The 26,384-nt window shown below is 49.0% G+C and overlaps 1 protein-coding gene across 1 annotated transcript; it reads right to left on the reverse strand.

The window, feature by feature from the left end:
- Positions 1-1,342: 1,342 nt before the first annotated feature.
- On the reverse strand, positions 1,343-26,384 carry LOC147103324 (regulator of G protein signaling 17-like). The gene is made up of 4 exons (XM_085963150.1): positions 26,260-26,384; positions 23,723-23,812; positions 7,107-7,341; positions 1,343-2,025 (listed from the first exon to the last, which is right to left on the reverse strand). The coding sequence occupies exons 1-4, from the start codon at positions 26,382-26,384 to the stop codon at positions 1,831-1,833; spliced, it is 645 nt and encodes a 214-aa protein (XP_085819276.1). The 3' UTR covers positions 1,343-1,830.

Here is a 26,384-nt window from a genome sequence, read left to right on the forward strand (position 1 = left end):
CCCACAGAAACCTCTGAGTTTTGTGTCTATTGGCCCTCTGTACAGCATCCTATTGCATCTCTCAAACATCCTAAAGTCCTTCACATATAATAAATTACTTTGGCGTGCAAATGCAGTAACCAATTGTACACAGTAAGATCCCACAAATTAGAGGGATGACCAGTTAATAATGTGCTTTGTTTTTGGTGGTGGTGGCTATGGGACAAATTTTGGCCTAGAGATTGGAAGGACTTCCTGTCCTCCTCCTTTTAGCGACATGGGATTTTTAATGTCCACCTTAGCCACAAGAACAGGCTTGGGTTTAACATCTCATCCACAGGACCACAATTCTGACCATGCAGTGCTCCCTCAAAGCAGCACTGGAGTGTCGGCCTAGATTATGTTCTGGAGTGAGGTGAACTTACAATCTATTAACTCTGGCGGTCAAAGTTAAGCCAAGCTGATCCATTAGAAACCATCTGATTACAGTGAAATATTGGATGCAAGCCAACCGAGAAAATTAGCAAAAGCTGACTACTCAATATGGCCCTGAGTGTTGGTCCATAATATGGCCCCGAGTGTTGATCCATAATATGGTTACATTGAGCGTTCAGTGGGGCACAGTTGATGCTGGAACTCGTCGCTCTCCTCCTAATTCACGCATTAGTTTGCTCCTAAATTACACAATGCAGTTTGCATCAAAGTGAAGGCATAACTGCCTGTTGGGAAGAAAGAACTTGCATTTCTATAGCGCCTTTCATGACCTCAGGATGTCCCAAAGCGGTTTACAGCCAATGAAGTACTTTTGAAATGTAGTCACTGCTATAATGTAGGAAATGCAGCAACCAATTTGCAATATGGCAAAATGCAGCAATGTGATAATGTTTCAGATGATCTGTTTTAGTGATGTTGGTTGAGGGATAAATATTGGCCAGAACACCCAGGGAGAACTCCCCTGCTCTTGTCCAATAGCGTGCCATGGGATCTTTTATGTCCATCTGAGACGGCAGACGGCGATTCAGTTTAACATCTCATCCAAAAGACGGCACCTCCGACTGCAGCACTCCCTCAGTACCGCACTGGGAGTCTCGGGTTAGATTATATGCTCAAGTCTCGAGTGGGGCTGTAATTATACCAAATAATACCAATTAGAGGCTAAGGGTTGTTCAAAAATAGTCTGAACTATAAAGCGACCCAGCAGGAGGCGTTCAATTGGCTGATTCTCAACATCTTTTGCAAAGACTGATCTTTGGCCAATTCTATAAAAGGATTTATTAAGACAATGATTTTTAACTATTTGGCCACCAGAAAATGTAAACTGTCCATTCATAAATATTCAGGAACCTTTGCAGGACGTTAGAAGGTCGATGAGATGAAAAGTAAAAAAAACCTGAAATAAAAATAAATCAAAGTGCACAACAAGTGAAAGAGCATCTGAAAGAGAAAGATGGGTTAACCTCTTGGGCAGTACCTTTCAGCAAGACTCAAATTTGCTAATCCCGGATTGGACCTGCACAGTGCGGAAATGCCAATATCCTTGTTGAAACTTTGTGGGATTATGTAAGGTGTCTGATCCTCCAAATTCCTAACATTCCAGGTATTCGTAGACCTATAGGTTATGGAGGGTTTCTGATACTTCATGGGACACAACACAATGCTTGTCTACGTTCTATTGGTAAGGCAAGTGGTGGTCATTTTGGCAAGAAGACGCTGGCCCCTTTTTGCTTCAAGAAGTGCGAGAAGGATCCCCACAGGAGGCCTGAGAGTTTGATGCTTCATAGTCCTTTGTTGAGAAGTCTTGTATCACCTCAGTTTTTGGTGTTGGGCACAGTGCTGGAGTGATTGTTACAGTTAAGAGTCCAGGGCATTGGCTGAGGCAGTTATGTTTTGCAGAAGTGATTTGTACATGGGTGAGTTCAAGAACCTCGGGTAGGAGTCCCTGTGCATCAATGCATATATCTGCACCTGTGCTTCATCAAACATGTCTGCTGTTGGCATCGCCATGTTTCTGTTGATTGTCTCTCGCACACTGGCATCGATGCTGACCTAGAAACGGAAATTCAGCGTGAGTTTTTACATTGGCACTGTCTGCCTATTTAAACAGAGAGTCCTGCCATCAGAGACCACCTTTTAAAGAGGAAGTTTTGCCATCAGAGAGTAACTTCATAGAGGGCGTCTTGCCATAAGACATCCCTTTTAAAGAGGGAATCTTGCTATCAAAGATCTCCTTTAAAGAGGGAGTCTTACCACTGAAGATCCCCTTTAAAGGGGATGTTGCCATCAGAGACCCCCTTTAAAGCAGGGGTGGTGCTATCATTGACCCCTTTTAAAGAGATCTTGCCATTAGAGACCCATTTTGTGAGGCTGAAACAATTCATCCCCCTTTTTATTGCTGTTAATTTTGAAACAGTGTATGAATTGAATACACTCACACCTATCTTTTATAACGGACACCAACTTATATCCATCCTTGCCATTCCCCTGTTGCTTTAAGCAGTACAATTGAGCATGCAGTAACAGGGGGAGCCACCACAAGATACTTCCCAGGGAAGGAAGTGCTACCACAACAAGGTCCCAGTCAATGGGGCCAGGACAGTTAGAGTCATTTGATTGGTTGAGGCTGTCGGTCATAGAAACATAGAAGATAGGAGCAGGAGTAGGCCATTCGGCCCCTCGAGCCTGCTCCGCCATTCAATGAGATCATGGCTGATCATCCAAACTCAATACCCTGTCCCTGCCTTCTCCCCATATCCCTTGATCCCTTTAGCCTTAAGTTGGATTATGAAGCCATGGCCTAGAAATTCAGTGGGCTGCACCACCCGTTAGCGCCCAAAGAGGGCACTTAGTGAGTTTTGCACCACTGGCCACGCCTCCCGCTAAATTTAGCGGGACGCTAATAGCGGTGCTAGCCGTTAGCGCTGCGCCGCCACTGATGACGTCATCGGTGTGCGCAGCGTCCCGCTACCACCCCGATCGCGAAATTTGGTAGCGCCCCCTGCTTTAATGCCAGTCGCAATTTGCAACTGGTTCAGGGGGGCCTACCTGCGGCGGTAGAGGCGCGGAGGTCAGGGGCGGCCATTATTTTTGCTGGCCGCCTGCCAGCACCTCTTCGCGCCGCCATCCCCGGCCTCCTGAGCTCCCCCGCCACCACCTCCCCCCCCCCCCCCCCCCCCCCGCATTGTGCCGGCTGTGTCTCAAGAGCCCGGTACTTCTCCGCGGTGCGGGGCTTTTTTGCCGGCACTCGCGATCGCCGATCGCGCTGCAGCAGGCCCCTCCCCTTTAAGAAGGGGAGGGAGGCCTGCAGTACCGCAGCACGCCGTGCTGCAGCGTGTGGCGCTGCGGCACGTTGCGCTGCGATTTTCAGTTGCAGCGCCCCAAGAGGGATGCGGGGCGCCTCAAGTAGCGCTGCGCTTCCGTCTGGGGCGTTGAAACTGAATTTCCGGCGGGCGTTCGACTCCTGCCGGGGCAGTATATTTCTAGGCCTATATCCCTTGGAGTGAAATCTAGGAATCAATCTGATAACTGGATCTGCTGCAGGACAGAAGCCTTCCCCACAGTTTTACAAGGTGAGTGTGCACCTTTTTTCTCTCTTTTTTCTGCGGAGAGGACATTCCGTATCAGCGGATGATGAAAGGTCACGGCATGACCCTGGCCCACTTCAAGGAGCAGCTCAGCAAGAAAGGAAATTACAGGAGATGCACCACGGGACACACTCACTAGAAGTAAATGCACCGCAGGACATACTGGAAGGAGACACACTATAAGGAGGTCGGGACCCAGGAGCGAGGCCCAGGGGCGAGGTCGGGGCCCAGGAACAAGGATGGAACCCAGGAGCGAGGTTCAGGGGTGAGGTCTGGGACCTAGAAGCGAGGCCCATGGGCGAGAGCGAGGCCCAGGGGCGAGGTCGGGGCCCAGGAACGAGGACAAGGCCCAGGAGCGAGGACGGGGTTCAGGGGCAAGGTCGGGGCCCAGGAGCGAGGACAAGGCCCAGGAGTGAGGACGGGGCCCAGAAGCGAGGTTCAGGGGCGAGGTCGGGGCCCAGGGGCGAGGTCGGGGCCCAGGAGCAAGGATGGGACCCAGGAGCGCGGCCCAGGGGTGAGGTCGGGGCCCAGGAACGAGGACAAGGCCCAGGAGCGAGGTCGGGGCCCAGGAGCGAGGACGGGGTCCAGGAGCGAGGATGAGCCCAGCAGCTGGTCTGTCAAGCCCGTGTGGTAGCTGGTGTGCAATGGCTACCCCACGTTAAATGAATTCACGCACAGGCATCTTCCACCCTTTAAGTCATCTTCGGTTCCGAGGGACTGCTTAAGAAGAAGACTTGAACTGATTTCCATTGTTGACGAATCCAGACAGTCCGAACCTATTGTCCAGGATTGCCCTGGCGTCTTCGGGAATTAAAGACTAATGTCCAGGACACTACTGCGAGCAACACCCGGGAGAAAAATCATAAGGGCCATAAAAACATTGTGGTTTTTAAATTTTCTTTGAACACTTTTGTTTTAGTTATTAAAATATTGGACATGGGGAAAAATGGCTGTTTGACTGACAGTCAAGAATCATCCAATCGGGTAATGAAGAACCTGTTCGCTTTCCAATTGGCCGTGGGAAGGTGAGGATGGACATGTCGAACGACCAATGGCGGGAGTGTGGGGGCGGGAGGTCATGGGGTGACACCTCCAGGAATATATCCAACCAGAGTTGGTAACCCTTCGTGAGGTGTAGTGTGTCAGCAGTCCTCAGGGATGCACAGGCCTCGCATGAATGTATTCTAAAGTCATCAATTCCCATTACACTATTAAAGATGAAAGCAAGCCCCTTTTACAGAGGAGTCACATGTTTGGAAATGCCTTCTATTTCTCCCTCCTTTAGTTTCCTCCGCCTATCCGTTCTCTCATGGTGGGGGAGAGGACAATTTCAGAGTCCCCAGCAGCCCTGTCGTACCATGCCCAAGCAGCCATTCTTAAAGCACCAGCCTTGATGATGGCAGTAAACTATTTGACCATAATGGGCATCATCTCTGAACTCAATCTTGCTCTTGTCCAATGTCAATACACACACACACTTTCCAATAGATATCTTGGCTGATTACTTTCCCCCCTCCCTACCACAGTAAGTTGTAGCCCCTTTACCATTGCCTTACCTGAGATCAGCAGGGGTAAGTACCACACTAGGCAGGGCATTTACGCACTAATACTTATTGTTTTAAGGTACTAACGTCAACTATGGGGGCCATGACATTGACCTGAGAACTGATCCCAAGCCACCCGACGCCGGGCATGCACAACTACATGGCTGATCTCTGTTTCTAGAATTAACTGAGCATATAGAAAGTCCCAGGGCTGGGCTGGATTAACTGTTCCCTGTAATGATGTTAGTAGGGGCACTACAATTGGCTTCAGTAAAAGAAAGACTTGCATTTATATAGCGCCTTTCACAACCACTGGATGTCTCAAAGCGCTTTACAGCCAATGAAGTACTTTTGAAGTGGAATCACTGTTGTAATACTGGAACATAGAAGCAGGAGGAGGCCATTCAGCCCCTCGAGCCTGTTCCGCGATTCAATTCGATCATGGACGATCTGTATCTCAACTCTATCTACCTGCCTTGGTTCCATAACCCTTAATACCCTTGCCTAACAAAAATCGATCAATCTCAGTCTTGAAATTTTCAGTTGACCCCCCGCCTCAACAGATTTTTGGGGGAAGAGAGTTCCAGATTTCCATTACCCATTGTGTGAAGAAGTGCTTCCTGACATCACCGCTGAACAGCCTAGTTCTAATTTTAAGGTCCTTGTTCTGGACTCCCCCCACCAGAGGAAATAGTTTCTTTCTGTCTACCCTATCAACTCCTTTAATCATCTTAAACACTTCAATTAGATCACCCCTTCCTTCTGTACTCAAGGGACTACAAGCCTAGTCTATGCAACCTGTCCTCATAATTTAACTCTTTCAGCCCTGGTATCATTCTGGTGAAATGCCTGGTTTCCCTCTCCTGATTGCTACGCACTGACACCTACTGGAGGGTGGCCGTGTGTGGACATCGGGAAAACCGGTGTGCAAGTTTACTGTGATATACCCACACTAAAGTAGTGTCTTAACATTCACTGTCTAGACTCAAACATGAAAAAATGGGCACTTGGGTGAGGTACCAGTAAACAAATGCACCAATGGAACTAGTTCGCTCCTTCAGCACAGAGGGGAGTGAATTTGGGGAAAAAAGAAAGGCATGACAATGTGTCAGCCGTGGCTCAGTGGGTAGCACTCTTGCCTCTGAGTCAGAAGGTTGTGGGTCCAACTCCCAATACAGAGACTTGAACACAAAATCTAGGCCAACACTCCCAATGCAGTACTGAGGGAGTACTGCAGTGTCAGACGGTGCCGTCTTTCAGATGAGACTTTAAACTGAGGTCCCGCCTGTTGTGGATGTAAAAGATCCCATGGCACTTAAAAAAAAAATTAATTCACGGGATTTATCGTCGATCCATAATTGCCCTTGAATGGCATGCTAGGCCATTTCAGAGGGCAGTTAAGAGTCAACCACATTGCTGTGGTTTGGGAGTCACATATAGGCCAGACCAGGTAAGGACAGCAGATTTCCTTCCCTGAAGGACATTAGTGAACCAGATGACAATCCGGTAGTTTCATGGTCACCATTACTGATACTAGCCTCTATTCCAGATTTATTTAAATAACTGAATTTAAATTCTCCAGCTGCTGTGGTGGGATTTGAGCTCACGCCTCAGGGTTATTAGTCCAGGCCTCTGGATTACTAGTCCAGTAACATTACCACTATGCAACCATTCCCTGTATATTGCAAATATACTATTTTGAAGAAGAGCAGGGGAGCTCTCTCTGGTGTCCTGGCCAATATTTATCACTCAACCAACATGACTAAAACAGATTATCTGGTTATTTATCTCAGTGTGTTTGTGGGACCTTGTTATGCGCAAATTGACTGCTGTGTTCCCTACATTACAACAGTGATTACACTTCAAAGGCACTTCATTGGCTGTAGGGCACTTTGGGATGTGTTGAGGTCATTAAAGGCACTATATAAATGCAAGTTCTTTCTATCATGTGAGCCTTCCTCATTTGCATGCATTCAACCAACAGCTCTCACACACCACTCACCTCCTTTGGAGACAGTATTGAGATATAGTCCAAGTATATTGATTTTGCCATTTCCGCAATGGTGGCTTTGTGATCTTCCCGTTTGAGTTCCTCACAAGCAAGCCAGAAGAGAATGTTTTCATCGCTATGCTCGCTCTGTAAGAATTCCATTAAAATGTTCCTTCCGGTTGGATTCTTCAGGAGCAGTTCGAAGGAGTGGGACCAGGCGGTGACCTCTTCCAGGCTCAGACTCCCGCTGTGAATCAAAAGGGGAGATTCCAGCTATCAGGCACGTGTAAGTTATGGGGGAAATTGAGGGAAGTTGGGGTTGGTTTGTTTCTTTGGTAAAGTCTTGTGAACGGGAAGTGGTAACATATATTCATGAGCAATGCTCACGATGGCAAAGAGTTTAAATATCGTGGGATGGGAGTCAAACACTGGGGAACCCAAGAGTAAGAAGGGATGAAAAGCAAAATACTGCAGATGCTGAAAATCTGATATAAAGACAGAAAATACTGGAAACACTCAGCAGGACAGGCAGCACCTGGGGAGAGAGAAATGGAGGGTTAACGTTTCCGGTTGATAACCTTTCATCAGAATCCTGTGAAATGTTAACCCTACATTTTTCTCCCCACAGATACCCCCTGACCACCTGAGTTTTTCTAACATTTTCTGTGAGTAAGAAGGGAAGTCTGGTGGAACATTAACCCCCTCTATCCCCCCCCCTCCCCCCACCACCCCTCCACAACAGGGTATTAGTTGTGGAATGAATTACCCAGGAGGGGCATTGAGGCAGGCAATACAATAAGTTCAAGAGGTAATTAAATAAACTTTGAGAGAAAAAATGGTCTTCAAAGTTAGAAAAGGGTTTTGATAAAAAATTAATCGGTAAAAACTATTTCCACCAGTCAGTGTACTTATCTAGCTTCCCCTCAATGGCATCTATGCTATTTGTATCAACTACTCCTTGTGGTAGCGAGTTCCACATTCTAACCACTCTCTGGGTAAAGCGGTTTCTCCTGAATTCACCTGTTAGATTTTTTAGCGACTGTATGACACTAGTAGAGGGCATACATTTCAGATCCTCGCCAAGAGAAAAAAGAGAGAAGTTAGGAGAAATTGATTACACAGAGGGTTGTGGGATATTGAATGTCCTACCAGAAACAGTGGTAGGATAGCTTTTAAAAGGAAAATGGATAAATATTTGAAAAAAGATAAAATTAAAAAGGAATGAGCAAGGGCAGGCGAATGGAACTAAGTGGATAGCTCCTTCAGAGGGCCAGCACACGCACAATGGGCCGAATAGCCTCCTTCTATGCTGCAAAATGTCATGATTTTAGAAGGACTGAGCAAGAAGGGGAGTAGCTGGGGTTGATGTTTAGAAAAAACACCTGTCTTGTTTAGTCTAATGACCTTTGCTCCTAAATAGTCAATACCAATATTGCTCATTTCCTTTAGAGTTACGTGTTGCAAACTTTGGATCTGGGTTCTGAGATACACTTCCCTGATGTTATCAACAGCTGAGTTCTAGAACTGTTTTCCTGATTAAATAGCATTTTCTAGCACAGAAGCAGGCCATTTGACCTAACTGGTCTATGCCACTGTTTATGCTCCACACGAGCCTCCTCCCCCTTCTTCATCCAACCCTATCAGCACAACCTTCTATCCCTTTCTCTCTCATGTACTTATCTAGCTTCCCCTTAATAGCATGTATGCTATTTGTATCAACTACTCCTTGTGGTAGTGAGTTCCACATTCTAATCACTCTCTGGGTAAAGAAGTTTCTCCTGAATTCCCCTGTTTAGATTTTTTTAGTGACTATATGACCCCTAGTTTTTACATACATAGAACATATGGCACAGAAACAGGCCATTCAGCCCAACCACTCCATGCCAGCGTTTATGCTCCACATGAGCCTCCTCCTGTCTTTCCTCATCTAAATCTATCAGCATAACCCTCTATTCCCCTGTCCCTCGTGCTTGTCTAGCCTCCCCTTAAATGCATCTATACTATTCGCTTCAACCACTCCCTGTGGTAGCGAGTTTCACATTCTCACCACTCTTTGGGTAAATAAGCTTCTTCTGAATTCCTATTGGATTTCTTGGTGACTATCTTATATTGATGGCCTCTAGTTATGCTCTTCCCCACAAGTGGAAACATTCTCTCTGTATCCACTCTATCAAAACTTTTCATAATTTTAAAGACCTCTATTCGGTTACCCCCCAGCCTTCTCTTTTCAAGAGAAAAGAGACCCAGCCTGTTCATCCTTTCCTGATATGTATACCCTTGCATTTCTGGTATCATCCTTGTAAATCTTCTCTGCACCCTCTCCAGTGCCTCTATATCCTTTTGATAATGGCCCAGAACTTCGGGTCCCCACGGGTGAGTATGCACTGGGTACTCACGCGTAGGCCCAACGAAAGTGTCGCTTTCGTGCATGCACTGCGCATGCACGGGAAACCAGAACTTCCGTTCCCTTGAAAGAAGGGGTTGACAGGTGGAACGCGTGCGCCGGAGAGGCAGCGCGTGCGTATCGAACTTAGTTTTTTTGCAGGGTTCCCCGGGAGGGTATGTCTCCAGCAGTTACACTTTGGTAAGTGGTGAATTAATTAAAATTAAAACATTTTTTCCACAGGTTTATTTTTAAATACTTTAAAGAAAGGTAAGTTTATTTTTAGCCCCGTTAGAAAATGTAATTAATTTTTTCAAAAATTTAAATTATTGTTTAAAATAGTTGTTTCATGTAATTTATAGTTATTTTAAAAATGTAATGTTTAAAAAAAAAAATTATTTGAAATTTTAGTTATGTTTTGGGGTTTATAGTATTTATAGGTTTGACAGCTCTTCTTGTCAAATTTATGAATGAAGCATTCCCTGCTACCATTGGCTCTCCATGGCCCACGTGATCCCAGGGGGCGCTTCGAACTAACTGCGCCCCTGGGATACGCAAGCACTGCGCGCCGGCAGTTGGAGGAGGCCCAGGATCGGAATCCCACGCGGGCCCACAGCACAACGGCCGGCGCGCTAGGTAAGTGCAGGTCGGAGGCTTGCACCCGTGGGAAGCCCCCGACCCGAATTTATATGGCGACCAGAACTGCACGCAATACTCTTAAGTGTGGTCTAACCAAGGTTCGATACAGGTTTAGCATAACTTCCCTACTTTTCAATTCTATACCTCTAGAAATAAACCCTAGTGCTTGGTTTGCTTTTTTTTATGGCCTTGCTAACCTTTGTCGCAACTTTTAGTGATTTGTGTATTTGTACTCCGAGATCCCTTTGTTCCTCTACCCCACCTAGACTCGCCCCCTCCAAGTAATAAGTGACCTCCCTATTCTTCCTACCAAAATGTAATACCTCACATTTATCTGTGTTGAACTTCATTTGCCAATTATATGCCCAATCTGCAAGTTTATTAATGTCTTCCTGTAATTTGTTGTAGTCCTCCTCAGTATTGACTATCCCCCCCAATTTGGTGTCATCTGCAAATTTAGAAATTGTGTTTTTGATTCAAAAGTCTAAATCGTTAATATAAATTGTGAACAGCAGTGGTCCCAGCACTGATCCTTGTGGAACACCACTACCCACCTGCCACTGTGAATAGCTACCCTTTACCCCTACTCTCTGCTTTCTGTCTTGAAGCCAGCGAGCTATCCATTCTGCTACTTGTCCTCTGATCTTGTTCATCAGTCTATTATGGGATACCTTATCAAAGGCCTTTTGAAAATCCAGATAAATTACATCTACTGCACTACCCTTGTCTACTCTCTCTGTTACCTCTTCAAAAACTTCAATGAAGTTGGTCAAGCAAGATTTTCTCTTTTGAAATCCATGCGGACGATTCATTAAAATGTTTTTGGTTCTCCCTCACAAGTGGAAACATCTTCTCTACGTCTACCCTATGGAACCCATTCATAATTTTTAAGAACTCTGTCAGGACTCCCCTCAGTTTTCTCTTTTCTAGAGAAAAGAGCCCCAGCCTGTTCAGTCTTTCCTGATGGTTATAAGTTCTTCAATCGACCTCAATATGATTGAAGCAAATTGTACTGGCCCACGAATCATTGCAGCTGTTTAATGTCACCTTTGTTTAAAAATTAAGATGTTGTTTGTTATTTTACTGAGGCCTGCAGTGCCACTACAATACAATACAAATCGCTTTATTGGCATGATAAGGTACATCTTATGTTGCCAAAGCATCAAAATACATTTTACCTCTTAGTGGCACCAGTGTACTTGTAGAAATCTCTGATCTCAGTATTGCTACAGCGTGATGGTTAGGAGTGTGCTGCAGCAAAGCCCGAATTCCAGTTCCAATTTTTTCGACAAGGGCTGGTGCTGGGGGTGTGGAGCCCCTATTGGTAAATGGTCGGTGGAATGGTCCGCATCCCTGGGGTCTACCTGCCTTTCTTACACCACATTCCCGGGCCACGGGAGCCTTCTCTACTTTGCCACATTTCCCATGCTTTCCCCCCCCCCCCTCTCTGCTATTCTGCTCTACCCATTTGCACCTCCTCTGGACCCATTCTGTGTTTCTGTACTTGTCCGATTGCCACCCACTTTTGCCTTGCACTATCATCCCTTTAACATAGGAACAGGACTAGGCCATTCAGCCACTTGAGCCTATTTTGCCTCATGTTATTTAATCACTTCCGCCCTGTCACAGACCACCTTCCATTTTGTTCTCCCTCCCCCACCACCCCCCCTCCTCCACCACCTTTTTCCTGCCTCTGAATTTGCTTAAAAGATGTTAATCTCTAACATCTTCCAGTTCTGATGAAAGGTCATCGACCTGAAACGTTGGGGTCGATTTTCGTGGAGCCGTCAGGCGGGGTTTCAGGCGTGTGGGGGGGGGGGGGGGGAAATCCTGAATTCGGGGGGTCCTGACACCATCCCGCCCAAAACCCTGCTCCACGCAACTTTCAGAGGCGGCGGGTACCCGCCCCGCACTGGGACCCGCCGAAACCAGGCGGGAAGGGATTAGTGCCAATTAACTGCCTGTTAACAGGCAGTTTTTAGCCTAATCCCTATTTTGAGAGGTTTCGTGTGGGTTTCCCGACGGCTCCAAACCACGCCAGGTTAGAGCAGGCGGGCCGTCGGGTTGAATGAGTTGGAGGGGTCACGATGTCGGTGTTCAGGTGAGTGATGGGTGCATGAGTGCAAAGGTAAGTGTGTTTGGTGTGTCTAAAGTGTGTAAAGAACTTTTACTTACCTGTACTTACCTTAACAGCCTTTCTTCCTGTAGCCGTCGGGAGCCCATCACTCAGCCGGCACTTAAAGCTGAACGGCTGCGATCTGTGAAAAGTGACAGCTTTCAGCTTTGAGTGCTGGTGTGAGTTCTAACTGAGTCTGTGCAGAAGGACCCATGTCAGAACTCGGACTGTTAGTGTTTCACAGCTTCAAAGAGCTGTGAAACACTGATATTTCATCTGTCAAGAACTCTTGAAAGGTGAAATTGCAGTCTGTGATGTCACCTGTTGCCGGGTGGCCCTTAATTGGCCTGCTGAGCCCGCTGGGTGGACTCAACAAGGTCAATCAAAGGAAAATCGCGCGGATTGGCTGGACGTTGAAGTAGGCGGGTCTAAAACACAAAAGTTGTAGTCCCGCCTTCTTCCCGACAGCTTCGGGAAAATCGACCCCAATTGTAATGTATATACATTTAAGGGGGGAACTACTTTTTACAGCTCATGTATACTGTAGTACCGGCAGTGACCACACCTGTATATAGCACTGAGTAGTAATCTGTACAGGCAGTTCCACTGTGAGCCACGTTGAGTAAACACCTGTTGTACCGTTTCTCCTGCAGTCTGTGTCTTATTATACACAGACATAACATTGGCGACAAGGCAAGTTCGAACCTACCTGCAACTCTGCATCACCTCCCGGGGATTCGTTCCTGGAGATCAGTGGATTGGAGGTCAAGGCCAGAGACTCGGGCGTCGACCACGGGCAACCGTCCAGTCATCCAGCAGAGACTCGAGAATTGCGGGGGAGGCTGTCGAGAGCCAGGCTTGGCTTTCCAGTCGAGGTGGTCCAGCGAAACGGGCTGGCAACAGGTAGTGCGCAGACCCTTCCCGGACAGTGGCGGGCTAGAGCCCGACCGAGCGGCACAGCAAAGGGCCGAGCAGCGTCGACGGGGGAGAGAGAGAGAGAGGGCAGAGCGCACAGGGCGCAGCCGGTGTTCAGGGGCCGAGCAGCATCGAAGAGAGGGAGAGAGAGAGATGCGCAGAAACCCGCGACGCGCCGCCATTGCCACGAGGACCGCCGAGAGCGGCGTTGGCAGCAGCGCAGGAGAAGCGCGTGAAACCTACAGGGCGCTGCCATTGCCACGAGAACCGCCGGGAGCGGCGTTGGCAGCAGCGGGGTGGAAGGAAAGCGCGGGAGACGCCATTTTAAGCCATTGGGAGACGCCATTTTAAACCACACCCACAATGCCGAAGAGTGGCAGTATCACCACATTTGACAATGAAGTCGAAGATTGGACTACATATGTCGAACGAATAGAGGTGTACTGCAAGGCAAATGAGGTGTCAGATGACAAGAAAGCGTCGGTATTGTTAAATTTAATGGGTGCAAAGGCGTATGGTTTATTACGAAATCTAGTAACCCCAACGAAGCCAACGGAAAAGAGTTTTGAAGACATAGTAACGATACTACAGGAACATTTAAACCCCACACCGCTGCTGATAGCAGAAAGATTCAAGTTTCACAAACGGAACCAGCATAAGGATGAAAGCAATGCTGATTATTTAACAGAACTGCGCAAACTATCGAAACACTGCCAGTTTGGAGCGGGACTGGCAGATACCTTAAGGGACAAGTTTGTGTGTGGGCTTCAAAGCGGAGGAACCCAGAAACGGCTTTTATCTGAAAAGGACCTTACGCTGGAAAAGGCTTTCAGCATTGCGGTATCATATGAAGCAACAGCACGGGGCGCTGCAGAGATACAACAGAGACCGCAAGAATATGGCACAAACGAAATGTCATATGGAACAGAGAAGTGCTATCGCTGCGGCAGAACAACACATGACCAGAATGATTGCTGGTTCAAGGACAAAGTGTGCAGACAGTGTGGAAAAGTAGGACACATAGCACGAGTCTGCAGGTCGGGAAAGAAAACCAGCAATAAGAAACCTACCAAAGGAAAGTACAAGAAGGTACATAAGATGACGGAGAATAGTTCAGATGAACAAAAGAGTGATAACGACTCCGAAAGCAGGGAACTGAGTTGTCTGAAACTATATAATGTGATCACAACAGAGGATCACCGAACCATTTGGGTCACTCTCAAGATAGCAGGAGTCCAGGTAAAGATGGAATTGGACACAGGATCAGCCCTAACAGTCATAAACCGACGGGACTACGAGCGGCTATTCTCACACATACCCTTGAGAGACACAAAAATTATTTTGAAGACGTACACGGGGCAAAAAGTCTACCCCAAAGGAAAAATAAGGGTGACCGTCATATATAACGGTAAGGAAACACCAAAACTAGACCTGTATGTATTGCAAGATGGAGGACCACCATTACTGGGATGTGAATGGATCCGGAAAATACAACTGGAATGGCATTCCATACAGGCACTGACTGTGGCTGACAAAAAGGATGACGATGTCACACCTGGGCGACTGTCAAAGATCCTAACTGACGCGAAAGAAGTGTTCCAGCAAGGACTCGGAACACTAAAAGGCATGACAGCGATGATTAAAATTGAAGAAAACGCAAGCCCAAAATTTTTTAAGGCCAGACCGGTACCTTATGCGATCCGCCCAGCCATCGAAGCAGAGCTGGAGAGTCTGGAACGTTCAGGTGTACTGTCCAAGGTAGACTGGAGCGAGTGGGCTACACCCATCATCCCTGTGATGAAAAAGTCGTTGAGCAGCACGCCTGGGGAACCAAGGAAGGTTCGCATCTGTGGGGACTTTAACGTAACAGTGAACCCGGTCCTTCACACCGTACAATATCCACTTCCGTGGATTGAAGATATTTTCGCCTCGCTATCTGGAGGGAAACGCTTCACTAAGATTGAACTGGCCCAGGCGTATCTGCAAATGGAGGTAGAAGAAGCATCAAAAAAATACCTCACAATCAACACCCATAAAGGTCTCTACCAATACAACCGGCTGGTATTCTGGGTAGCATCAGCTCCAGCTATTTGGCAGAGGGCAATGGAACAAGTCCTGCAAGGGATCCCAGGGACCCAGTGTTATTTGGACGACATCCTGGTCACAGGCGAAAATGACAGTGATCACCTTGCCAACCTGGAGCAGGTGCTCACTAGATTGTAGGAATATGGGCTCCAAGCTAACTGCCCCAAATGCGAGTTTTTTAGAAAACAGATCTCGTATTGTGGCCACGTTATCGATAAAGAGGGGTTACATAAGTCCCCAGAGAAGATTGAGGCAGTAGTCAAGGCTCCAGCACCGGAAAATGTGTCACAACTGAGGTCGTTCCTCGGGCTGGTAAACTACTACCATAAGTTCTTGCCAAATTTGTCTACAATACTACACCCACTGAACACCCTACTGCAAACTGGGGTGCCATGGAAGTGGAGTGACGAATGTAGATGAGCTTTCCAGAAGAGCAAAACACTAATCACATCGAAAGAGGTATTGGCCCATTACAACCCAGCATTACCAATTCGGTTGGCATGTGATGCGTCACCCGACGGCATTGGAGCGGTGCTGTCGCACAAATTCTCGGACGGCTCAGAGAGGCCAATAACTTTTGCGTCATGATCACTAACCTCAGCCGAGCGTAACTACGCCCAGATTGACAGGGAGGCCCTCAGCCTAGTGTGGGGAGTGAAAAAGTTCAATCACTATCTGCACGGGCAGAAATTCACCTTGCTGACTGATCACCAGCTTCTTGTCTCCATTTTTAATCCGAAGAAGGGCGTTCCGGTGATGACTGTGCAATGACTACAAAGATGGTCACTTTTTCTAGGGGCGCACCACTATGAGATTGAATATAAGGGCACGAAACAGCATGGAAATGCTGATGGGCTATCACGCCTGCCACTGCCTACTGCGGAGGAAGCACCAGCAGTGGATCCTGTCGAAATATTCCATTCGACTATAGTTGAATACCTACCGGTAACTAACGCTTGTATCGAAAAGGAAACCCGAAATGACCCGACACTGTCTCGGGTATATGATTTGATGGTGAAGGGATGGCCAGCACATGGCGACTCACTGTTGCCAGCATTCTCGACAAGGAGAGAACAGCTGTCAGTGTGCCGGGGGACCTTGATGTGTGGATCCCGAGTGGTAATTCCACCCAAGTTAAGGGATAGAGTGCTCAATGAGCTTCATGAGGGTCATCTGGGAGGGGTAAAAATGAAAAGCCTAGCCAGGGCTTATGTGTGGTGGCCGGGAATCGATAAACAAATCGAGAACCTGACCAAGAGCTGCTCAGGATGCCAGAAAGTCCAAAATGCACCACCACAGGCCCCTCTGCACCCATGGGAGTGGCCCTAGTCTCCATGGCAACGGGTGCATATTGATTTTGCTGGTCCATTCATGGACTCAATGTTTTTAATAGCCGTGGATGTGCACTCGAAATGGCCTGAGGTCATCAAAATGTCCTCCACCACCACGGAGAAAACTATTGCAGTCCTACGGACCATTTTTGCCAGGAATGGCTTGCCAGAACAGATTTGCTCCGACAACGGACCACAGTTTGTGTCCGAAGAGTTCCGGTGGTTCTTGAAAAAGAACGGGGTAAGGCATTACACATCCGCCCCGTATCATCCAGCCACAAATGGATTGGCTGAGAGGTTCGTACAAACCTTTAAGAAGGCAATAAAGGCTATGTACAATGACAACATTCCGCTGCAGCACAAGGTGGACAATTTCCTGTTCGCCTACCGGAATGCGACACATGCAGTCACCAACCAGGCCCCAGCCATGATGTTCTTTAACCGAAGGTTAAGATCTCGCCTGGATTTGCTCAGACCAAACGTACGAAGAGATGTTGAGAGTAAGCAATTCCAGCACATCCATGAGAAGCCAACAAGGAGCTTCAATGTAGGGCAACCAGTCTTGGCCCGCGACTACCGAACAGAAAAATGGCAGCCAGGGACGATATGCACACGGCAGGGGCCACTAATGTACACAGTGGACGTTGGGGAGAGCATCGTGAGACACCATGCTGACCAGATCCTAGAGTCACAGGAACAAGTCAACCCCATGCCTCGCCCATTCGTACCTGGTGATGAACCCAACATACAGGTCGCATCTATCCCAGAAACCGTAGCATCGGAAGCTGATGAACCAACCGACGACAGGGGGCCAGAATCGCCTCCGCACCAAGAGGAAGACACTCGGGAAAGGCACTATCCAGAAAGGATCAGGAGGCCTCCCCAAAGACTGAATATATAAATAGACTATTTTCAGCTAATGTTGCATGTTAAAAGTGTTAATTGTAATTAGTTTGATATTTAATTGTTAAATGAGTGTTATGGTACTGTTAATCTAAAAGGGGAGGAATTGTAATGTATATACCTTTAAGGGGGGAACTACTTTTTACAGCTCATGTATACTGTAGTACCGGCAGTGACCACACCTGTATATAGCAACGAGTAGTAATCTGTACAGGCAGTTCCACTGTGAGCCACGTTGAGTAAACACCTGTTGTACCGTTTCTCCTGCAGTCTGTGTCTTATACACGGACACAACACCGTTAACTCTGTTTCTCCCTCCACAGGTGCTGCCTGGCCTGCTGAGTTCATTAGACTGAACAAGACAGGCGGTTTTTCTAAGATTGAAGAGGCTGGGGCTCTTTTCTCCAGAAAAGAAAAGGCTGAGGAGTGACCCGATAGAGGTCTTTAAAATTATGAAAGGTTTGAGAGAGTAGATGTAGAGAAGATGTTTCCACTTGTGGGGGAGAACAAAACTAGGGGGGAAAAATTCGGTATCGCCCCGTTTGGGGCGCTAGTACTGGCAGTGCACAAAGTTTAGCGCCAGGCGCGACTGATCGCCTCCTCGAGCGATATTGGGTTGTAGCGCCCCTGAAGGTGATTGCGGCGCTAAATCAGGCGCTGCACGGTAGTCTTAAGGCGCTAACCCGGCGGCGCAACGCAATTTCCCCATGGGTGGGTGCAGCGCAAGTGCTGTCAATAATCGATTGGACCTAGACACGCTGGCGCCGGTCAGCCCTTAAAGGGGCGGATCGATTCTCATCTGCAGCCACACTCTGCGCCTTGTAGGCCTCAAACTCGACGGCAACCTACCTGTGGCGGCCAAAACTTCAAGGACATGGAGAGGGTCAGGGAGAGAGCGCAGCGCTTCAGCAAGGGGGCATTGGATGCTCTGGTTGACGCGGTGGAGCGCCGGCGAGGTGTGCTGTACCCGATGAATGGCAGGAGGCCTAATCAGACCGAATACCGCAGAGCTTGGAGGGAGGTTTCCCAAAGAGTCACCTCCAGTAGCATGGTGCCCAGGACTCCTGTGCAATGCAGGAAGAAGTTCAACGACCTCACTCGGGTCGTTAGGGTGAGTGCCTTTTTCACATTCATCTTCATCCCTCCATTTGCACCTCACTTTATGGCCAGAGGGTGCGCAGAGCCCCAATGGCCAGCTGTCATCCAGCACCCATGGCCCTTTCTGGAAACACACACGCACATTCAGCTCGGTGCATAATGTAAGGGCTATTCTACCATGGGAGGCATGTGATGTCAGCTCAGGGCAGCATGTTTCATCACACCCCGTCCTTTCTCTTGCAGGCCAAGCTGACGAGTAACCGCAGGCAACAGCTTCGTACCGGAGGAGGCCGGCCTCACCTGCAGACCCTTACTGACCTGGAGGAGCGAGTCCACCAGATCGTTGCAAGCCGAATGAGTGGTCCCGTCGCCTCTGGAGCTGCCGACCCCATTGTGCACAGCGATGGTAAGGTCATCACCTTTTTGAACTCTCTCCTTCAACTTGTTCCCCCCACCAGCATGCTTTTTCACTCTGGACCCAAGTCAGAGCATTGCAGCACACATGCATCCCTTGCTGCCACCCTGTCCTTTCGCTAAAGCCACTCTTCAACCTCCCTGCTTTCAGATGCTGCATCACCAGCTTGGGAGCCGGGCCCTCAAGCTGCCACTGCGACTGACTCGGGAGGCGACGAGCATAGAAACATAGAAACTAGGAGCAGGAGTAGGCCATTCGGCCCTTCGAGCCTGCTCCGCCATTCAACGAGATCATGGCTGATCATCCAAACCCTAGCACCCGGTCCCTACACCGACGGCCATCCCACCCAAGCCCTATCCCCGTAACCCCACATATTTAATCCCCCCTAACACTAAGGGCCAATTTTTATCATGGCCAATCAACCTAACCCGCACATCTTTGGACTGTGGGAGGAAACCGGAGCACCCGGAGGAAACCCACGCAAACACGGGGAGAATGTCTGTGTGGAGTTTGCACAGTCACCCGAGGCCGTATTTGAACCCGGGTCCCTGGCGCTGTGAGGCAACAGTGCTAACCACTATGCCACCGAGCAGGAGGAAGCCGGACCATCCGAACCACCCTCAGGCGAGCCAGCCCATCTGCAGACTGGAGAGACTACTTCCCTGGAGGGGAGCGGGGGGGGGGAATGCTCTGAGGAGGATCCAGCTCCAGGAACCAGCGGCCTGCAGCAACGCGAGGGGGGTAGGGAAGCTCGGGGGCCGTCTCCCTGGAGGGCGAGTCGGGGCCCGAGTGCTGCTGCACAGAGCGCAGAAGAGGTGCGTGCCCTTGCAGAAATGAGCACCCAGGCTGGGCTGAGGCACACTGAGCTCATGGCTGCAGTGGCAAGGATGCCTGAATCCATTGAGACACTGGCAAGGAGTGTCCAAGACTTCGGCGCAGCACAGGCCAGGAGTGTGCAGGACTTCGGGACAGCACTGGCAAGGAGTGCGCAGGACTTTGGGACAGCACTGGAAAGGATTGTCCAGGGCTTCACCAAAGCACTGGCACCTGCCACGCAAGTGCTGAGTGCTGCCACGCAGTCACTCGCTGGTCTCATGCAGACGCAGATTGAGGCCATGCGAGCACTGACTGCTGCCACCCTCGCTGGATCGGGCAGGATTACCTGGGGCCCTTGCAGCACCACAGCAGGCCAGCAATCTGTGGACCAGCCGATTGCTCCGCATGCTGCGGTGCTGCCCCGTCAGAGTGCCAGTGTGTCGGCTGACCAGGGAGCTGCTGTCCGCTCTCAGGATGACAGCATTCCTGATGCCACCACTGGCACGTCTCCACTGCAGCTGCCACCACCTGTAGGACAGACTGCTTCCACCCATGCAGAGTTGGAGCAGTCAGCAGCCGGGCCCTCCAAGCCCAGAGCTCGTCCAGGCCGTCCCTCAGGGGCATCTGCGCTTTCGGACAGTCAGCAGGCCTCCCCCAGCCTTGCTGCAGCCACTGGGGTCCCATTACGGAGGAGCTGCAGGGAGGGAAGGGGCCAATCTCGCAAGTGAAGCAGATCACCATCGAGGGGAAGAAAGTAGAAGGTGCTGCTCTTATCTGTTATTTGTAGAATTCAAGGCCGAGGATGCTGGTCTGAATGTTAGTGATGTTTTGGACAGTCTCCCGAGTGTGCGAGGCACTTATGTGGCAGTCTGTTTGTTTAGCTTTTTGTTGCCATTGCTTTGTCATGCAGGAAGGAAGCACATTTTGTTAAATAAACAAATTTCTTTATTTACAATGGCCATGTCTGCTCTTTACATACATTTTGCCCTTCACAGGCTTTGGGGTATCAGAACGGTTCCATTCCTGTTCTTGGAATGGCAGCAAGCATTCCCTGAGAGTGGCCTAAAAGCGACTTCTGATAAGCCTCTGACGGACGGCCCTTCCAGTTTCTGCCTCCCTCCCGTCTTGGTCCTCATCCTCCTCCTCCTCCGCTGGTGCTTCAATGTCTGGTGGCATTGGCTGGGTCCTCAGGATGGCGAGGTTATGCAGCATGCAACACACAACCACGAAGTGGGAGACTCGCTCAGGTGAGTACTGAAGCGCACCTCCGGAATGGTCCAGACAGCGGAACCGTTTCTTCAGCACGCCGATTGTGTGCTCAATAATGTTCCTGGTCGCTTGATGGCTCGCATTGTAGCGTTCTTCAGCAGGGGTGCTGAGCGAACGGAGCGGGGTCATCAGCCACGGGCACAGAGCATAGCCCTTGTCCCCGAGAAGCCAGCTTCCTGGGTGAGCCGGGGCCTCGAAAAGGTCTGCCACAGAGGTCTGGCGCAAGATGAAGGCGTCGTGGCTGCTGCCTGGAAACTGGGCATTCACAGCGAGGATCAGCTGTCGGTGGTCACAGACCAGCTGTACATTCAATGAATGGAACCCCTTGTGGTTGCGGAACTCCTCCGCATTCTCTACAGGTGCCCGCATAGCCACATGCATGCAATCAATGGCGCCCTGCACCATGGGGAAGTCCGCTATTCTTGCAAAGCCCTCTGCGCGCTCCCTCTGCTTGTCCGGGTCATTGGGAAGGAGATGTATTGCCACCTCCTTTTAAAGAGGGCATCAGTCACTTGACGGATGCAGCAATGCACCGCGAACTGCGAGATGTTGGCTATGTCCCCAGTTGCGGCCTGAAAGGAGCCGCTTGCATAGAAGTTAAGGGCAACAGTGATCTTCACAGCCACCGACAGAGATGTCCTGCACCTTAGCTGAGGCTGCAGATCTGGCTGAAGCAGGTGGCACAGCTCAGTCACCACCTCCCTACTAAAGCGCAGCCTTCGGAACCACTGCTCCTCCGACATGTTCAAATATGAAAATTGCTGTCGGAAAACCCTGGCAGCGCAAGGTCTCGTGTGGCGACGTCTGTTGGCCCTCCTCCGTCTGGCCATGCCTGCCCCTCTATCCTTGTGTCTCTGAGCCCTGTCAAGATGGTTCAGAAGCAAGACGTTCCCATCCAATGCAGCCCCCATATTAAGTGCGCACAGAAAGTTTTGCCATTTCAGATGCTCACCAACAGCAAGGTAATGATCAGAAGGCTGAAGTTCTTCTGCCAGCGCTGGCTCAATGTTGAAATGGCTCTCTGTCTGCAGCTGAGCAACTCTCTGTATCTCTCTAAGAAGTTGTGGTCCAAAAATGGCTGCCGCTTTTAAACCACACCAGTCCCCTTTAAAGAATGTCCCCCCAGCCCGACAGCGACTGGGAAACGTTCCAGGTAAGCGGTCCTTAATAGCGCCAGGCGGAACGGAGGGGGGCGCCACTGAATTTGCGGTCCGGGGCGCCCCAAAGGTGTTGCACACTGAAATGACGTCATGATCTGCGTGCGCCGGTGAACGGGTGCTACGGTTTAGCGCCGGCGCAAAATGTCCGCTCAATACGGGGAGAGGCGCAGGGTTCGCTGCGCCCGGGCGCTAGTTGGTTAGCGCCCCACTTGTCGGCCTCTTTAGGCGCTAACGGGTGGCGCAAACAACCGAATTTTTCCCCTAGGGGCCATTATTATAAGATAGTCACTAATTAATCCAATAAGGAATTCAGGAGAAACTTCTTTACCCAGAGAGTGGTAAGAATGTGAAACTCGCTACAGGAAACTCTCTTTTAACCGGCACCTAAAAAAAATCCGAAACCTCTCTTAACCGGCAAAATTCAGGAGTAGGTTCAGGTAAGTTTTACAATATATTAGTGGCCATGTAACCGGGGTTCCTGGATCTGTGGCCGTGTAACTGGGGTCCCTGCACCTGTGGCCGTGCAACAGGGACTCCTGGATCTGTGGCCGTGTAACCGGGACTCCTGCACAAGTGCCGTGTAACCGGGGCTCCTGCAACTGTGGTCGTGTACGGAGCTCTCGTACCTTGGTAAGTATACCTCTCTGTAATCCGGACTTCTTGATCAACCGGCACCACAATGGTCCCATCGGTGCCGGATAAAAAAGAGTTTCCTGTACCACAGGGAGTGGTTGAGGTGAGTAGCATAGATGCATTTAAGGGGCAGCTGGATAAACACAAGAGGGAGAAAGGAATATGTTGATGGGGTGAGATGAAGAGGGGTGGGAGGAGGCTCGTGTGGAGCATAGACACCAGCATGGACCATTTGGGTCGAATGGCCTGTTTCTGTGCTGTACATTCTATGTAATTTCCCTCAAAACCTTTCAAAATATTCATAAACCTCACCCCACCCCCTTAACCTTCTCTGCCCCAGTAGAAGACCACCCTGCTCCTGTGTAGCAGGTGGTGTTTCTAACAGTCCCATCTGTTATGTAGCCAAATGCCAGTTTGTATTTTATGCAGCTTCCCTATTGATGATCACAGATAATGTATTCATACTTCAGCAATAGGATTTATCCGGGCCCTGTAGCAGACTGATTCGTCCAACAAGCAACACCTTTATCTGGTGTAAGTGTTAGTTGAGGGAGGAATAGTGGCCAGGGCACTGGGAGAATTGTCTACCCTTCTTCCAATAGTGTCGCGTGAGATCTTTCACATCTACTTGTGGGGTTTTAGTTCCAGCTCTCTTCCAAGGACAATTGCAGCGGCGCCTCAACACGGCACTGAAGTTAGAATATGTGCTGAAGTCCTGGAGCGGGGCTTAATAATGACTCGGGGACAAGAGTGCTACCAACTGAGGCAAACCTAACACTCAATGAAATATGCGCCAATACTTAGAAGGACCAAAGATTGTGTTCAAATTGAAAAGAGATCACAGCTTCGGTAGTGATTCCTTCACCTTTCTTCATGTTTCTGAAGACTTTCCAGCTGGGACATGATGGATGCATTTCTGCTGCAATCATCTTTATCCTCGTTCCTGACGGTTAGGCTGGAAAGTAATGAGGAGGTTTATTTTACTCAGCATAATGTCAATTTGATATGTGACCATATTTCCCACCCCATCCTCTCGTTATCTTGCTCAGCCATTTCCTTATTCAACAACAACTTGCATTTATATAGCGCCTCTAACATAGCAAAATGTCCCAAGGTGTTGCACAGGAGCGTTATCAGACTTAAACGCCGAGCTTATGTGTTCGCGTCTCTGGCGTGGCACTTAGGGGCTCTTTGCCACATTAGGAGTTATTAGGACAGGTGACCAAAGGCTTGGTCAAAGAGGTAGGTTTTAAGGAGCATCTTAAAGGAGGAGAGAAACGGAAAGGTTTAGGCAGGGAATTCCAGAGCTTAGGGCCTAGGCAGCTGAAGGCACAACCGCCAATGGTGGAGCGATGAAAATTGGGAATGGGCAAGAGGCCAGAGTTGGAAGAGTGCAGAGATCTTGTCGATGGTTGCCTTGTTTGATAGAAACATAGAAACATAGAAACATAGAAGATAGGAGCAGGAGTAGGCCATTCGGCCCCTCGAGCCTGCTCCGCCATTCAATGAGATCATGGCTGATCATCCAAATTCAGTACCCTGTCCCTGCCTTCTCCCCATACCCCTTGATCCCTTTAGCCTCAAGAAATATATCCAACTCTTTCTTGAATATATTTAATGAACTAGCCTCCACCGCCCTCTGTGGCAGAGAATTCCACAGGTTCACCACTCTCTGGGTGAAGAAATTCCTCCTCATTTCAGTCCTAAATGGCTTACCCCTTATCCTTAGACTATGACCCCTGGTTCTGGACTCCCCGGCCATCAGAAACATCCTTCCTGCATCTAGTCTGTCCAGACCTGACAGAATTTTATAGGTTTCGATGAGATCCCCTCTCAATCTTCTAGACTCCAGTAAGTATAAACCCAATCGACACAATCCCTCCTCATACGTCATTCCTGCCATCGCAGGTATCAGCCTGGTGAATCTTCGCTGCACTCCCTCCATGGCAAGAACGTCCTTCCTCAGGTAAGGTGACCAAAACTGCACACAATACTCAAGATGTGGTCTCACCAAGGCCCTGTACAACTGTAGCAAGACATCCTTGTTCCTGTACTCGAACCCTCTTGCTACAAAGGCCAACATACCATTTGCCTTCTTAACCGCCTGCTGCACCTGCATGCTTACCTTCAGCGACTGGTGCACAAGGACACCCAGGTCTCTTTGCACTTCTCCTTCTCCCAATCTTTTGCCATTCAAATTGTTTCTTTCCTCTGTAGGTTATGAAGAATCACTTTGCAATACCTGCCACTCATGAACCAGTGCCACGTTCAGTTGGCTGTGACCTTCAAAAGAGATGCTTAAGCGGCCACAGCTTTCTACACAAACTACTTGACAGACCTGATTCAGAAAACTCCTCCACATTCCCCCATCCTCATGGTAAGTAGACCTCAGTGTTTTCCCTTGTGCAATATTTTCTACAAATGGGCTTCCAAAGTGTCAACAGGTCAATTAAGACTCATGCACAAAGGAAAATACCAGGTCGTGTTTCTTGAAAGTGCTGACTCACGTTGGGGTATGGTTCAACAGACATCATATCCTCTGGGTACAGGCCACTCTACATCAACAAAGCAGCCATGTGTGCACATAGCTAGTTAGTGCCATGGGGCTACTTCGCTGTCGCGGGGGAGGTGGGAGGGATCACTGCCAAATCCAATCCTATCCTTACCTGATGTTGACATGTTTATACTTTCCAGGCGGGGTTACTGGGCCGTGATCAGGCCCAGGGACCCTGGCTGATTCCCTCCCCCCACCCCAGCCCACAAGTGCTGAGGACAATTGTAGCAACCCAACCGCTGCCTTGGCTGAGTCAAATACCTGAGCACAGAGCAGGAATCGAACCTGGAGCCTTCTATTGTGAATGGTTCAATGCTTTTGCCCACTAGGCCATCAAGGCAGCTCTCTTAAGAAAGAAAGAACTTGCATTTATATAGCAACTTTCACAACCTCAGGACATCCCAAAGCGCTTTGCAACCAAATGAAGTACTTTTGTGAAGTGTAGTCACTGTTGCCATGTAGGAAACGCGGCAGTCAATTTGCACACAGCAAGATCCCACAAACAGCAATGAGAGCAATTACCAGATAATCTGCTTTAGGTGTTGGTTAAGGGATAACTATTGTCCAGGACAGCAGGGAGAACTACCCCATCTCTTCTTCAAAATAATGGCCGTGGGATCTTTTACAACCACATGAGAGGGCAGACGGGGCCTTGGTTAAACGTCTCATCTGAAAGACGGCACCTCTGACAGTGCAGCGCTCCCTCAGTACTGGCACTGGGAATGTCAGCCTGGAATTTGTGCTCAAGTCTCCAGAGTGGGATTAGGGGCTCTTTAACATCTGCCACATGTAATTTATCTCCTGACTTTTTCCAAACGTGTATTTCTGTTAAAATTTCAGTTTTGTACCAGGAGCAGCAGCAGCACCAGCAGAAGCAGCAAGTGTTGGGATGTCTCCTGCACAAACGAGGGGCGCTGGAACCACTGTCCACCTGTGACATCCGTCGTCTCATCTGTACTCGGTCAGAAGCCAT

Source organism: Somniosus microcephalus, chromosome 20 (genome assembly GCF_052327205.1).
Source record: "Somniosus microcephalus isolate GS21.2 chromosome 20, FLI_Smic_1.0, whole genome shotgun sequence".
Taxonomy (NCBI): Eukaryota; Metazoa; Chordata; class Chondrichthyes; order Squaliformes; family Somniosidae; genus Somniosus; species Somniosus microcephalus.